Genomic DNA, 16,907 nt, shown 5'->3' with positions numbered 1-16,907 from the left:
ATGGATAAGCAGAAAATACCATCACCTGACTCCTACTTGGTGCAATTCTGAGTGCAGTTTGGCCCTGCAGCTGCTCTCTCCCCCCTCCCAGCACATTGCTTCTGTTGTCTCCTTGACACTTCATGCTACTTTCCCTTTTTTCCAGCTTTTAGACACACAGCACAGCAGTAAAAGATCTACTGAAAAGGTAACCACCTTGCAAGCCACGGATCAAAACCAACATGACTGCCCACACATGTAAATACATACATTCAATAGTTTTATTTGTTTAACTATTCTTAATGCAGACTGCCTTAAGACAGTGTTTTAGAGCAAGGTAACACCAGGCAGTCAACACGTGCTCCTCAAACCCCGGTTCTGCATGGGCTGCTATACCAGCACAGCAGTAGCTCACAGCTGCAAAATGAAGACATTTAACGAGCACAAAGGGTGGGCACTGCTTCTGCTAACAGCACAAACCTGTCCTACAGACACCGGCTCTGGCCCTGGCATTGCTCCTGCTGACCAGCAGTGGGAGTTGTGCTGTTTTCTTCAGCAGTGCTATGTTAAATACAGCAACACACAGTAGGCAAACTTTTCTTCCTAAATGAGAGGAATGCAGCTAACAGTTATTTCAAAAGGCATAAACTTCAAATCACTGCTTTGTATCTTATTGTTTTACTACACATAAAGGAGGGGGGATAAAAGGGAACCTTTCCACTTAGACAAGAAAGAATTTCAGATATTCCATATCTCCGCTGAGCACACAAACAAAATTTAATGAAACGTTCTCTGGTTTCTTACACTTCTGACACAAGAACAAAAGTCTGTGCTTTATTACAAGCAGTCGTGGAAGAAAGAGTATTTATAGCTCATCTTTTTCTTCTCGGACTTGGAAAGGCCACCTGAAGTCTCTGCACGGCTTTCACTGTAAGATACAATCCAGCTGAAGACGCTGCGCTTGCTGCTCGTGGCAGCTGTCCCATGCAGCACAGCACAGCTGTGTGTCCAAGCACATTCAGCTGGGGCTGTACACTCAAACATTTAACACACTGCTTGCTTTGCATGAGCTCGGCCCATCAGCCCATTTCAACAAGCATTCCTGCCCCCAGGCAGGCTTTAATATTCCCAAGCCTGGAACAACTTGAAATATGTACTCGTGCCACCATACTGAGGCCTGTGATCCAGCATTTGAATGACATTCTTTGGGTGACAGAAGATCCCAGTCCAAAATACTCAGGTGACATAAAGCAAGCATCCATTCACACGAGCTTTTGGGAATTTCAATCTGTGCAGAACACAGATCGCCACACATGGCTTTGCAAAGGTCACTATGTGCACATACTGCAGCTCCATCCTAATCACAGAATCTCCCAGTAATGGGAAAATTGAAGTTCTCTGTGGCATCTACTGTTATTGAATACAACCGTAGTGTTGCACAACACGACAACATCATCCCCTCACGGTGCAGTTTCTGACAGGGGCTGAGCTCCAGAGTTCAGGTCTGTGAAGCTAACAAATGCAAACAAACCACATAAATCTGCTGCAGAGGAGGCCCATGTGTAGATATTGCTCACAGCTGCTTGCAACAACAACAAAGGCGATTCCTGTTACTGCTGTACCCTAAACATGAGGCAGAAGATATTTTACACCCTGTTCCCAGATACCCCAAAATAAATAGGAAGCAATCCAAAAGGAGGCAAATATCAGTCTTACCCATTCCCCACCTTAAATAACAAGGCTGCAAATCACATGAAATGATACAGCAAATCATTTATTGTCCTGGATTATAGGTTTACTACTCATACTTTAAATTCCTGATACCAATTATCCGTCGGTGCTTTCAGTAAAAATAACAAGGATGTTTTAATTATCTGCAAAAGAAATATTTAAATTGCCTCCTCTCATTTGCTTTGCAGGAAAATGGAAGCGGCTCACTTCAGCTGGGCTTGTTCATTTTCCTAGCTTCGATTCTCTAGCACTATCTTGAAAATTAATGGCAATAGTGGCACCAATTCATTCCTAGTGTTTTTAAAACACCTACACTTTCTTCTTTCTTTCCACGATAATTAACTTCTAAGAGTCTTATCTCCTACTGTGTTTGCAGACAGACTCACAAAGGTACATGCACCATTTCAGCTGGGCACACACAGCCTCCACAGCGCCTGCCTGCTGATAAACTTACCCACTTGCACTGATGCACCCTTTTGCCTGCACTCAGCTATTTTCAAACTCTGCTCACGATATAGCATTCTCAGCATGGTTTTGAGCTGCTAGCTCAGGAAAAAAACCCACCATGTTCCCCGCAGCTACATCAAATGCCTCCTCTGGAGTCCTGCACTTCCACAGGACCCAGCAGAGGCGTGGGCAGTGCTTCCCCACCACCAGGAGCAGCACGCTGACGTTGTGTGCAGTGGCACCAATCCATGATCCCTCTGCTCCTCCTCAGTTGCTGTCTCCATCCTCCTGTTACATGCCAACAGAGCATGGACAGAGCAGGACCTTTTGCAGAGGAACATTGCAGAGATTGCCCGAGGGATGCAGAGCAAAGCTTCAGAGTCAACTGGAGCTGCCCTGAGGCTGGTGGGGCCTCACCCCTGGGGAGAGCAGTCCTGCACTCACTGAGCTCCTCTTCCTCCGTGCCAGCCGCCACAGGAGGGAACACTGAGTTCAGGTCCCAGGGCAGGGGATGGCTGTGTCTGTTTCATTTGCTGGCAGTGCTGGCTTCTAGCTTTCTAGGGAGAGGCTTATTTGAGAAACAACGTGGCACCTCTGCTTATCATCAGAACTGCTGAGGTTCATTGCACAGCCAGCCAAAACATTCTGATTTTCGTTCCTTATTGCCCAACCAAGCCCCTCCTATTTCCATGGCCATATCTGACCAAGGAAAAGGACGTACCACCAAACTAACCCAGCACTGAGATGCTGCTGGCTCCAACCACAGAACCAGCCTGTAGCCTGAGGAGCCACACTGCTCCAAGAGCAAAAGCACTGTGCCTCCCACACTGCATTCGCAGGACAGCCACAAAGACAGAAGAGCGTTGCTGAAGCCACCTACCCGGACGATTATTCCCATGCGTTTGCTCTCGTAAGTGAAGGGGAAGATCTGGAGGATGGTGAAGTTCAGGATGTGGCCACCCGGTGTCCTCAGCTGCATAGAGGACTGGTCTCTGCCCACCAGCGTCAAGCCCACGCTCTCGGTCCACTGCACCAGGGCCACCTGAGAGGGAAGGCACAGCAGGCTGTAATCTAGCTCTGAAATTATGCTTCATGAATTAAAACCGTTCCCATTCATTGAGCCTGAAAGTGAAAAAAAGCTGCCTAACTGGCACTTCTTAACAGAGAAGCCCTTCCCTCCACACATCAATCTCTTCTTCTTACTTTTTCAGGATGGCAGCACAGCTGACACCAGCCCATACATCAGCAGCCTTCAGAAAGGATCAAGGGACACTTCATCCAAACAGACACAAAATATTACAAGTATTTTACAGTGACGTTTTCAAAGCTTGAGAGCATTGGGCACGGGGCTGCTGCTGATTGAAGGTTAATTATTCCTTGGGCTTTTGGGGCTCTGATTTTACTTAATTATTACCCAAAATTTCTTAGCAGGAAATGGCATTTATTGTGGGAAATCACTAGATACAGGAAGAAATTAAATCTACAAATACTCGCGTCGACTCAAGATTTTACTAAGGAAGTTAATGCAGCTGGTCTAATTGGACAACCCTTTGTGTTCTCAGCTCCTTTTTCATCTACTGTTAAGATTAAAAAGTGACCTAAAATTTCTCTAGTCTTAAACAATTATGAAAAAACACAAGCTGATTTGGCTTTGTTCTTAAAGGCCTTTATGTCATTTTGAGTCGGTATTTGTTTTTATGCTAGTCAGTTTTTGTAGGCTTATTCACAACGTCTACAACAAATCAAAGGATCTTCTGAGATTCTTTTTCAACTTTCCTTGAGACATCCTCCATGCATTACAGCGTGCAGCTGCATAATCCTTCTCACCGCCTCCCAGAGCAGAAACTGAGCTCAGGTTTCTAATACTTTGGTTAATAAGCAACGACTGGAATTTGTTGCAGGGTGATGTTACACGAGCGCTCTCAGTGTACATGGCACTAAATGTTCATCAGACATTTGCAGCTCACCAGTGTGGGCAGAAGACATAAATCTCAGACTATCTTCATTGCTACTTCCTTCCAGGTGCCCATTTCCTCCCTCCTGCCAGCATCTCATCCCAATCCTATATTAGGAAGCATTTGAACCTTCTGAAAGAAAAGCAACGGGAAGAGCAGCATGGAATCTGGAATCCCTGCTACGCTGCGCACATCATACTTCTAACTAACTGCATTTCATAGAGCAACGTTACTCATTTTGGTCTGCCCTGGGACCACAAAAAGGTGTGACAACAAAGGGGAGGGATAATGAAGGACGTTGCCCCTCCTCCTTGCTGCAGTGTCCAGGGGCACTTCTTTCAGCCCTCAATGGCCCCCCAGATGAAGCACGTCCAACTGGAGAAGTGATGCTGACCCCTTGTAACTCACCACCTCCCAGTCTGTGCACTGCTTTGTGAGTAACCTGAGAGGAAAAATGATACAGTTTTGAAGTGTCCCCATCAGATCCGCTACAAGCATTGAAGTTGCCATTCCCATTCACCACACAGCACGATGTGCTTGGCCCTGAACACCAGGGCACAACACCAACCGAACGGAACTGGCTGCTCTCCAGCAGGGCCAGGAACTTTATGCTTCCAGAGCAGCATAAAGGAGGTCTGCTCTGCACCCGTAAACCAGTAGCTGGTGGGGCTCCCAGTCACGCTGAAAAGATGAGAAACATCCAAGATATGCTGGCATCTTCTACCAAGATGGAAACCCCTCATACACCTTCAGGAGAGCCCATGTTGACAGATGAGGAGAAATGAATAGGTTTCTGAGCTCACTCCAGGAGTTTGCAGCCCTGCCCTGGCCGGGTCAGGTACAGATCTGTGCGCTACAGACCAGAGCAGCTACAGCAGCACAGCGCAGAGCCCCCCAACTCTGCTCTTTCTGGGAATTAAATTATCCAAGCCACCAAAGCAAATATCAACTAATAAGCTTCATTCTAAAGAGACAAATTGATCCTTCTGCGTTATGAGTCTCTCTACAAACGTCCCATTTAGGGTTGCCTAGGCACACAGGCAATGGGCAGAAGCCCATTGATCAGAGCACCCTTTCATGTCTTGGCAGCTGTGGCGGGTTGTCAGGGTTAAAGACTGTTTGCCCAGGAATCTCAGGCACTCTTATCTCTGATCAGATTATATCTATTTCATTTCCCCTGTTAGTTACTGTATGGCTACAACTGACACGCTTGCAGAGCCCCAAGGCTGTAACTGATATCTGAATAAAGATACTTCAAGACTTCTAAATGGCAGTGTGCACAGGAAACAAATTTAGGAAATCCTGCTTTCTGTTACAGGAAATGAATCCTATGCCAACTGGTAGAAATTACCCTCGCTGTTAAAGTAAAGAGAATGCAAGTTTTTGTACTCATTTCATAAACTGACCTTCCCTGCCATGGTAATATTTTATTGATATAGGATTTCAAAGGCTGCCTTTAACCGGAGCCCAAAGTCATTCCCCTACAGGGAATGTTATTTAACAGCATCACTCTCTTCTCAAGGACTTGACTTGTGCTGATCCTGCATTTTGTACCATCTAGAGCGACATGCACAGAGGATGTCTAAACAATATTTGTATATCTAAGACCCACAGAAAAGATTTCTTCAGTGCAACAAAGCATATCTGATTGTAATTCTCCACTGAAGACATTTGGAGAAAGGAAAAATAGAAATACTGGAAGGATTAGTCATCATGCTATAGTAAAATAAACAAACAAACAATAATTCCTTTGGTATTTGAGACAAATTTCTGCATAAATATTTTAAAGACAGAATAACGCAATAAAAAAAAAAAAAAAATCACTGACATATATATACCATAGCATAAATGTAAATAAACTGAGGATCTGTGAGAAAGCAGCCAGCGAATGCTTTAGGAAAAAGAAACAAAAACCCTCAAATACAGAAATTACCATCTGGAAATCATTCAGATCTCATTTCAATCCAGAGGCAGTTGCTTTCTGTAAAGCTGCCTTCATGGGGGAGAGCAACACAGTAGAGGAGAAAAGCAGGTAAGCAAAACAGACCTGGACTGTGGGTGTGATGATCTCACCAGCTCCCAGGCCAGAGAGGGCCAAGCGTTTGTTGTTACAACAGGCACTTCAATGGAACAGGGGAAAGCAAAGATGCAGCTTTTGTATAATACAGACAAGATACACAACCTGAAATGAATGAACTGCCTGCCTGGGAAGAAAAAAAATCTACAGGGAACGTTTTGAATGGCACAAAATGTGGAAGCTCTATGCCAATCTTTCAATAATACCTGCACACACATTTCTGAAAAGTGGCAATTTGAGGACTTCAGCCAATACATTCCTTTATTTGCAAACAAGTTCTCATCGCTAACTATGAGGAAAGCTAGTTTCTCTTCTGATGCCAGAGGAGGAAAGCTTATTATCAGAGGCAAGACTGTTTGACAATAAATGGAAGGATCCATCAAATGGGTGATCTCAGTAGGATTCTTATGGAAAGTGTAAGACTTTAGCCTTCCAAAAGTACAGAGCATATATAATTATACGAATGAATAGAAAGCTTTTTTTAAACTGTGAGACATCAAAGAAGGTATGTCCACAAAGCACCAGTAAAAGGCTCAGCAACAAGCTGCAAAGTTTGCCTCCACTGCAGCACCACGCACAGCCCTGGTTGGACATGGGGCTGGAGGAAGATGGCACAGCACAGCCCAAAGGCTGTGAGCCTCTGGCTCACGTGGGCCATCCTGCAGAGCTGCCCCAGGTCCGTCTCACCCACACAGGAAGGGATGCCTCCTCAGACAAAAGGGCCACCCGGCACAACTTCCACCTTTGTCAGGGGAACCGAATTTATTACCTACAAAATACACCCCAGACGAAACACGAGTGTGGGAACACGAGCTGAACTCTACCAACTGACCTCATCGGGGCTGGAGGCCTGGTACACCCTGCACGAGTCCTCGTAGTGCCTTTCAGCTTCAGCCTGGTCCGTCACCCCGTTGGATTCGTACACCGGCGTCACGTTGTGGCACAGCGCAATCGCCTTCACCGCCTCGTGCACGCGGCTGCTCATGGTTTTACGCACCTTGGTGGCCAAGGCCAGGCCTTTCACAGCGGGCGGCTCCTGAGATTGCTTATGGGGAAGGAGAAGAGAGTCTCACTGCAGAGGAAACGACTCTGATTGAGACTTCACTCAGTGAAAACCACGTAATATGTAATCTGTGCAAACTCTCATGTCCCTCGGGACGAAACGTGCTCGTCGTGCACTGTGATTCTGATCACCGCTGGGAACACCGCGTAACTCGTTTATCTGTGTCATTGATGGAGGAAGGTATGCAGGACAAAATCACCTCTGCTGTTAGAAAACACATGAGAAAAGGGTGCACGGACACAGGTCTGCCCAGCACTGATGGGTGCCAGGCCAGGGTCACAGGACTTGGTGAAACCGCTGTGCCCCCACACATCAGTGCCTCGGCCGGGTTCCACGTGCAAGAGCACTGCTGGAAACAGAAAACAGATGGGTTGTATGGACCTAGAAAATCTTAATTGCATTCATTTAATTTTTAATACTATTTTTAGTACCAGAATGGGACTCGTCAGATAATTGCACAATTACTAAATTATCCTGATGGAAGAGGGGACACGCAGCAATTCAGTTTCCTGCTCTGTTAACCTTTAGTGTCAAGAGGACAAAAGCTTCGCTTCCAGGTCAAAGGCCACAACGTGGTAAAAATAAGAGCAAAGAATAAGGACTACATTTCCAAATGAATCGCTGCCTGCCAATGCTTCTCGTTACCGGGGATCTCACTTCACAGCCATAACTGCTAAGTGAGACACGTCCTTCAGTGCAATGCCAAGTGCTACTTCCCACACTGTAGTGATTACGACACGCAAGGTTTTCTGATTTACTACCCAGCTCATCAGCACTGTTGCGACAGGCTTCAACCAAACCAAACACAGTAAAGCCCTGAAGGTGCTGAAGGGCATTTGGACCGACGTGCAGCACTATCCTCATAGCAGGACAGGCAGCCATCAAAACATTCTTGATAAGTATTGAAAATGTTGGCAAATAATTAACTGATAGTCAAGTTTTCTCTGGAGATTGAGTATGAATTGATAGAACATAAATCTGGAGCCTGGGGTTTTTTTGTGTTTTGGTTGTTGTTTTTTTCAGGTTCTTTAAGTACAGTTCTGTGTTACTGCTTACTCAGTACTGATGGCTCCTCTTCCTATATTAATTCCCCAGTACACAGCATTTCAAACAGCAACTTAACCCAGTAAACATTACCTGGTGTTAATTTCCCAGTGAAGCAAATGCTGTGGTTTCTGTAAGCGGTGAATAACTAAATAAAAGTACCCTATTTTACAACCTGAACTCAGGACACAGCACATGCACTTGCAGGCCCATGCAAGTACTATGGCACTTGGAATCTAAAGAATAATGGATGAGAAACAAGCTATGAGTGAATGTAAAATGCAATCAGATTAATATTTATGTATTAGGTATCTAATCACCTTTTGATTTTTCCAAAAACTGACATACAAGAGGCAGATCCCTGTCAGATTAATTCATCATTAGTCTGGTAACCTGGAAAGCTGATATGAATAAAGAGTTAAGCAATCCAATTTAATTCTACCTGTGTGTATATACTGAATATGTGGCTCTGCACTTCGTCCATGGAGTCAAGGCCGTACGCCACTGTGCCCAGATGAAGTCGCTTGAAGACCATCTCATTCTGTGTAAGCGTTCCTGTAACAGAAGCAGCATCAACATGGAACGTGGACCAACATTCCTATTCTGCAAGGCATGATCTTGTCCTTGCTGTATCCCAAATACAAGAGAAACTGGTCCAGAACTTGGATTGACCACTGCACCAGGCTCTCAGCACAGGCTGAGGCTAAAGGTGACAATATTAGAAATCTCAGGGCAAATTCCCCTGGGAAGTTGTGGTGCACATTCCTGTACCAGTAAGTAAGAATGGGATCATTCACCCAAAAGTCAATGCCAGGATAAGGTGCAGGCATAGCTCTGGTCCTGCTGCAACCAAAAACAACTTCTGGGAACAACTGGAACAGCACCAGGATTTTATGTGGGACAAAGCTTTTGATTACAGCTTAGTCCTCTGAATCAGCCCAACTGTAAGCAGTGAGGAAGGCAGCGGGCAGACTGATGGCATGTTTCTGCCCATACACCTAGGCTACCTTCATCCAGCTGTAAAACCTAACTCTAAAAGTGCTTTTTACATTTACCTTCAACCTTGGGTTTAATAGCATTCTTCAGAAGCCAAACACCAACAACATGCCATAACTCAAAGCTGTATTTTCTACACAGATACCTGTTTTATCTGTAAGCAAGTAGGATATCCTCCCCAGCTGCTCAGGAATAGTGCTGGATCGAACCACGGTCCCAGGGATTTTGGAGTCTCTGCGGATCACCCAGCTGTAGACAATTTTTCCCATGTCCAGATTCACACGTAAACTATGGAGGAGCAAAGGGAGAAAAAGTGTATCTGAAGTAAAACTCTGGAAAAAAATCACTATGCATTGCCACAGTGTGATGAAAGCACAGGGCTTCTCTACTGCATTTGAGCAGCCAAAGAGAAGTATGTTCAAAATGAGTGGTTGGGCAGCAGATGGGGAGAACTGCACACTGCTGCACTGGTAATGTAATTCAAAAAGATATATGGCAGAACTACGTGGAGAAGAGCAGATGAATCTGTGAGGATGGTGAACGTAGACAAGTAAGGACACTGATTGATAAGGGGACAGCAGGTTAGAAATGGAACCGAAATGAATCCCAGGCCTACGCTGAGAATAACAATCTGCTTATTGATATGGTGCAATTAAATATGAAAATTTCAGTCCCTTTAAAGGCATTTGGGTCCTATGTTGTATAAATATCTCTCCTCTGCGTTTCCCTCTGTTCTTATCAGAGTAACCAGGCAGTCCAAACACAGAGGCAGTGACTTAAATCACTGACCTGCAGCCTACACCAGGGTGCTCAGACAGTGGGCAGATGAAAACACTGAAACTCAGCAGGAACAACAAAGCAACTCCTATATTCAAACAGCAATTCTATTTATATTCTATATATAGAATTTCTATTTCTAAATTTGTTCAGTTGTCAAACAAGGAATACGTAAGACTTTACGTGTCTGTTCACATTAGAAGCAGGGAGGAAGATGCAAAGGAAGCAGTATCTCACTGGGAAGAATTAGTAGTTGACTCACCTAATTGGAATGATGTTTGAGAACAGGAGGAGGAACCTTATGATCTGAAGATACCAACGGCCAGCAAAATGCTGAAGGGCCACCATGACAAGTGAGACCACCACCAGGGCCCCAAACAGGATCTTGGTGAGACAGTTCACTTCTAAATCAAAGAGACCAATCTAAAGAAATAAAATCAAGACATTTCCATCACACCATTGGAGCTGTCAGCTCAATTTAATATTCACAAAAGGAACGAGCCCCTGTATTCAAAGAGCCATTCCTCACCAGTCAATGTTTATTTTTCATTTAAAACGCTACAAACATATTTGAATTTATGAACAATATTGTTGCAATTATTAAGTTACTAAATACTAAATGAATACTAGATTACTAGATACTAAAACACTAGATTACTGAATAGGAGTCCCTACTAAATAGGATTTCCATCCTTTGGCAGCTGAGAAATGCATGAAGAGGTGAGAAAAGACTCATGCTGTCAAAAGCTGCAGACTGTATAAACACCCCCACTCCCTGCCTTAGCTTTGCTACAGCAGAACACAGCAAAATAAGCTTTCCCATTCTACCTGGGACTGTTTAATTATAACCATGTAAGTCATCAGCATTAGTTATGAAGCACCAGCAGTGTTAAAAAAGCAAGCAGGTACATGTACAACAGGCTCAAAGAAAAGAAAGATGGCAACAAGCTCTGATATGGTGGCTGTCTTAAACAGGAGGCTGAAAGATATAAATCCCTGTTCATCTGATGCTGTCCCTAAAGTCTGTCTTTGGATGGACCTATCTTTGTTTAGTGATAAATTACTGCCAAGTTTAGTTATTACAATATTGCTTTCTTGCCCTACCTTACTTCTTGGGTTTGAAGTGTTCATCACACTGCGCAGTTCCCTTCCAGTGTAGAGGACAACTCCCACAACAGTACCTAAACAAAGCAGAATATGCATCAGCCTAAGAAGTACAACCTCTGCTTGCCTTCTCTGAAAGATGCTCGCCAGATCCATAGCCTTCAGTTTTGAAAAGACTTTTAGCAGGTTAACTCCTAAAGCAATGGTAACAAGGACTAGGAAGGTGAGTTATCTGAAATGTAGAATCCATACAAACACAGATGCTGAACAGAAGACAGCCTACTAGGAGTCAGCAAGTCTCCACCACACTGCCCTTATGGCTGGACTCGCAGCATCATAAGCTGCTCCAGCTGAGGAGCATGCAGAGAGAAGCCGCGTGCTTTGTTGGCTTGTCTCTTCCTGACCCCCATCCCTTTTGAAGTTATTTGTTACTATGACTATAAATAAATAAAAACAGAGAAGGAGGAGGGATTGTTTGCTCCCACCACCCCAAATCCCACTTAGGGGTGCTAAACGTGCCTTACTTCAACACGGAATGGGTGCTCTGGGATATGATTGCTCCTTCTTGGTGAATTTTGCCACAATCAGAGTAAAACCAACAAATTCCAAATGCTTTAAAGACAGAATTAACTTATTTTAAAATCTGTGTCTTAGCTGAGTATTTCTTTAATTGCTGTTCCTCCTGGAAGGTGAATCATACCAACTCCCACCTTACTGCAACAGATGGAGCTGCTGGGAGCCCATGTATTTTAATGCTATGTCCTGCAGTTTCTAGAGATCTGAGAGAAGCATTTTTCTCCCTTTTTGCAGAAATATTGTACCAAACTGTGTTATAAATCCCTGGTTTTCTACAGCTTTCTCTTAAAGACTTTGCAAAAAGTAGCTGCAGTCACGAGTTTAAAAGCTGCTATTGCCAACGCTGGTTGCTACAAGAAAATTTTACAGGTCTATAAAAATGGATAAAAACACCACTGAGGGAAAAAAAAAGAAGAGTGCTGTTGCTGATACATTGCCATTTTATGCACCACTATTCTGCTGCTGCCACTAATGACCAAAATTTTAACAATTGCATTAAATTGAAAGTGTATTATTTCTAAATAAGATTAACTCAAAAGAGGCAGTTACTAAAAATGCTGAGAAACATTCCTTTGGAGATAATAATAAAAAAATTAAAAAGTAAAACACATCACTGTAGCCAGATGGCAGGAGGGGTAAGATCACCTCTATTAAATCAGCAGATGGCACAGCTACTCCAAATCAGCTGCGAACAGTCAGAGTCGGACCCTCCGACCACAGCAGCAGATGGAGAAAGTCACATAGCTCTGCTCCATCCTACAGGCAAGGGCTGCTGCCCCAGCGATGGCAGCACCACGACTTCACAGTGTTAGCTTACAGAAGAGGAAAAACGACATTCACGTTTTCTTCTTGCAGAAGCAAACTGCAACATGCTATTTATTACTGCCATCGGAGAAACAAAAATGGATGTTCTATCAGTCGAGTCAGTCAAACTGAGGGATAAAATCTACCAGGTCTGGAAAACAACTTGAAGACAAGCTGGTGCGTGTAAACAGAACATTTCTGATTGTTTTATGGCTATCCAAGACAGACTGTTGTACTCACCAGCTGGAATGGCAAAAATACCTGCAAATGATATTCTTTCTAGCTGAACTCTCAAAGGTATCTGTACAAATAGCTTTGCTCTTACTCAGGAAGGAGGGTGGGCTTTGCCCCAAAGCAGGATGGACTGAAGCAGTGCATTACACAGCCTGTGGGTGTTGGAAGCCGCCCGGCCCCAGGCAAGGTGTTTGCAAGCAGAAAGCAGGAAGGCAGAAACCTTCTGCATAGTAATTACTAATCTATAAATACTATTTACTTGGCCCAACTGTATGCAGATGACCAGGTTTTTAGCGCCCTTTGGTCACATTGCTGCAATAATACTGTAATATGTGTCAAAGAAGATCCTGAGCAGGGATAGATGGAAACATAAAGGAATAAAATCTATTCATATGTTCTGCTTTTAAAAGGGAAAATGAAAATCTCTCCAGTACTTCACAAAAATCTTTCAGAGTTCACGTTCCTTCCCATTATCACCAATCCCAGGCACACTGTGGTACTGCACTGCAAAGCCCCTCCTCTCTGCAGCTACAACCCCAGCACTTCTTACAGAACTTCACTCTCCTGCAGTGAGTGCTGTCCTGTAGTCCTGACAGGCATGCTAGGCAGGAGAGGAGCAAGGCTTTTACTTTGACAAGCCTCTGCAGGAGGGCACTGATTAATTTCAGGCCTCCAAGCTTATCGTACACATGCACTAAAATGTGTCAAAGATCGTATTTTTTTCCTCCTTTAAAATTACGTAAGATGAACTCAGTGGAAGCAGTTACCTGGAAATCTTTCATCTTAGCTTCTGTTACCAGAATCTATTTGACACCATTTCTGTTACAGATTAGGATGTCAATGCGAAGAGCAATTAAGTGCTATTCTGGTCCTAGATGCTAGAGAAGTGCCCAAAGGCCACTCCAGTTCTTTCTCATCTAGGAATGTCCAAGAGGCAATTAGCCACCAGTCCGGCTCCCCAGAGGTGTTAGGACAAGTGGGAAACCTCACTCCCACTGCTAATTTCTCCAACTGACAGATATTATTATTCTATCAGAAAAAGACCTTTAAAAATTGTTAACATATTCCCTTAAAAATAATTTACACGTGCCTCCACCTTACCTGATGCAATCACTGTGCTGGCCCACAGGGTGTTTTCTATGCTTAAGCTTTCATTCACAGAAGGGTCACTGTCCTCCTACAATGGGGGGAAAATAAGACACCGTGTCAGTAATTTAAAAGGCAATAGGCTGTTGGCGTTACACAGGGGTGCTTGGAGAGTGACGCTCTGTCAGCAGAGGGCTTCTAGGAGAGACGGAGGATTTTCATTAACCCAGCGAGATCTCTGCCTAGGTTGAAAAGCATCACTTGATTTCAGTACAGAAAGTAGAGTTGGACGAAAATGTATAAAGACAGACTTCCTCCTGAAAGCCTCTATGCATTAAAAAAGAGAAAGGGATTAGTGGGAAGCTCACCAGGAACCCCTGCTTTTTCACAGGCAAAGGGTTTTAACCCTACAGAGACTGCAGCGGTGCTGATTTCCTTCCGAGCACCATGCACACATAACTACCAACCTCAGTCCAAATGTTCAGACCTAATGCCAGCAGTGGAAGGTCCCACGTCACAAACAGCCCATGACACTGTTGCCAAGTCAAAGCTTCAAAAACAACATTCTTGTTTCAGATTTATTTCATGTATTTTACGGAGGGGAAAAAAAATAAGAAAAGAGAGTGAGAGAAAAGGCACGAGGAAGAGCATGACCTCACATTTCTCCTGAAAGAAGTCTGGCATCCTGCTGGTGTTCAGCAGGTTGGCACAGAAGACAATACATTTGTTATTTCGAGCAGATGTAAGTAGGACTTACCCTTGTGAAGGTTCCCACAAAATTGTGTATATCAATGTTGGGCTCTTCTGCATATACGTACGACCGGATTTGCAGCAGGTCCTAAACACAGATGTGTTTGGGGCATTTAGACAAGCACGTTTTAAGAATATACAAATGATTCTAACAAAACACTTCAAGTCATTTAAATCATACTATTTTCTTGAGCCCAACTACCTAACAGAAAATATAACCATTATACCAACATGTAGAAGGCATTTACCTGCTCGTATTCATTGGACTGAAACCAAAGAGACTCCTGGGAGTTACTTGGTTGTTAGTGCCCCATAAAAACAAATGCAGCCTGAAAAAAATTCAAGAGAGCCTAACAAACACATCGCTTCCTAGCAAAGAAGGTCTGGATCTTCCAAGGTAACCAAGGAACATCCTAACTCTCAACATTTAGCTTGAGATGCCAGTGGCACTGGGAGCAGTTCCATGGCGACAAGGAGATATGTCACTTCTGAACAGTGTTTCCAATGCTGACTCCAGGTGAACTATTCACTTCACAGATCGAATGTTTTGCTTCTAAGCTTTGGTATAAAATAATCTTCCTGCAACTATACAGACAACATCAATAAAACAGGTACCCAGATTTCTTTCTTTTCTTTTCTTTTTTTTTAATTTTTGAAGACAAACTACTTTAGCTAGAGAGCACCAGAGGAACCTACTTTAGCTAAAGAGCAGTTTAGCTGGGAAACAGCACATTTAGTGGAGGCTAAATGCTTGTTTCAGATCATACAGGGAAGCACCACTGGTCACTCCTCCTTTCACAAAGGTGAGCCATGAACTTCCAGAGCCGTTTCATGAAAATGCATGAGTTGTGTCTCTGAGCATACTGCAATCCAGGAGGAAAGGGAGCATTTCAGGTGTACCAGCAGCAAGGCACCTGTCCTGCAACAATACCTGTCCTGCGCTGAGTTACTGCAGTGGTCTCTGGAGGGGAGAGCAGCATTCCCCCATGAGCCATGTCCTGCTGCAGGGTCAGCACAGCCTTGCTGTGCAGCTCTGCCCGACAGCCACAGACACCCAGCCTCACCCTGCCCCAAATCTTCTCTTTGCTGCCAGACCGAACCTGCACTGCGCACCCGGTCCTGTGCAAAACAGTGTTCACTTGTTTCTCAAAGCCATTAACTGAAGCAGAGGAACATTTGCAGCTGGCTGACGGAAACCTCTCCCCCCCAAGTGAGTTTAGCAGGCAGCTTACAGAGGCGGTCGGCAGTCTCTGGGTGCAGGTAACCGGCAGCCGCAGTTTCCAGTCTGTCTCACCATCCAGCTGGTCAGTGCGAAGGAAGCAAGACCCTGGGGAGCATCCACAGCCATGAGTGCCCTCACGTAGGTACACCTACAGCTTACAGAATGGTTTTGTTTCTAGGACATCTTTCTTTCTTTGGAAACAGTATCTGATTTAAAGTAATACTTGTTAATACGGTAAGAATAGATGAATTATACTCCTGCACCACACATTTGTTTCCTCCCACCAGTTCAAAGTACAGTGAGATTCTGCTCTGTATCTTTAAGACATTTGAAATTAGTCATCATGCTCTGTAAACCTGCAGATCAAGCGTTTCCTTATTCCAGACTTAACAAAACAAACCTGACCAGCACGTAAAATGATTTACATTTACAATGCATGGCATTTTGTGACCTCATTCACCCTGGATTCAACTACCTACGTTCTTGGACTAGCAAACAAAGCCAGAGTGTAACATCCTGAGAACTGGTGGTCCCTGAAAGCCTTTGAATTCCCCATTTCTTCAAAATTTTACTATTATCTATTTCTTTCACGTTTTCAAAAGATAATTTTCTCTAAACAACCAGTGAAAGGTTAATGGCTATTTTGACAATTGGTTCCAGATGTTTACCATTCTTCTCCGACGTCCTCAGGAAGATCATGTCAGCAGGGACCCGCTGGTTCTGTTACAAGAAGAAAGGCCATTATTGTGCACACACCCCACACGCGTGCACAGCTCCTTCACAGCCCCGGCCACGAGCAAAGGCTACGGAGGAGAAAGAGCATTTCTTTGTCAAACTGAAGCTTGGTATTCATTTTGCTTGGAATCCTAAGCTCACTTCTCTGCAGAATCCCGAGTGCAGAATAACAACCGGAGCCAGCTCCCACTGACCAGACTGGCCAACGTCTAGCTTTACAAAAGAGCTAGTGATAATTCTGGAGGTCAGAAGAAATGTTAAACCACTGCCAGTTTCCTCTCAAGGAAGCTCTATGCTGGAGGAAGGCACGCACCTGGGGCCTACAGG

General features: G+C 44.3%; 1 protein-coding gene across 2 annotated transcripts in view; it reads right to left on the bottom strand.

Annotated features, from left to right (window-relative positions):
* The window catches only part of ATP9A (ATPase phospholipid transporting 9A (putative)), a 52,521-nt gene that overhangs the window by 19,621 nt on the left and 15,993 nt on the right, over window positions 1-16,907 (bottom strand). For both annotated transcript variants that reach the window (XM_042884893.1, XM_042884895.1), the window contains exons 6-15: window positions 16,514-16,565; window positions 15,856-15,950; window positions 14,631-14,711; window positions 13,889-13,964; window positions 11,174-11,250; window positions 10,332-10,492; window positions 9,438-9,580; window positions 8,739-8,851; window positions 7,022-7,234; window positions 3,038-3,199 (exon numbers count right to left, since the gene is read on the bottom strand). In XM_042884893.1, coding sequence (XP_042740827.1) covers window positions 3,038-3,199; window positions 7,022-7,234; window positions 8,739-8,851; window positions 9,438-9,580; window positions 10,332-10,492; window positions 11,174-11,250; window positions 13,889-13,964; window positions 14,631-14,711; window positions 15,856-15,950; window positions 16,514-16,565 — 1,173 coding nt within the window. The remainder of the gene's footprint in view (window positions 1-3,037; window positions 3,200-7,021; window positions 7,235-8,738; window positions 8,852-9,437; window positions 9,581-10,331; window positions 10,493-11,173; window positions 11,251-13,888; window positions 13,965-14,630; window positions 14,712-15,855; window positions 15,951-16,513; window positions 16,566-16,907) is intronic.

Source organism: Lagopus leucura, unplaced genomic scaffold (assembly GCF_019238085.1).
Source record: "Lagopus leucura isolate 7727_CA_CO unplaced genomic scaffold, USGS_WTPT01 Super-Scaffold_100047, whole genome shotgun sequence".
NCBI lineage: Eukaryota > Metazoa > Chordata > Aves > Galliformes > Phasianidae > Lagopus > Lagopus leucura.
The sequence above is the reverse complement of the archived record's forward strand: the minus strand, read 5'-3'. Positions and strand labels throughout refer to the sequence as shown.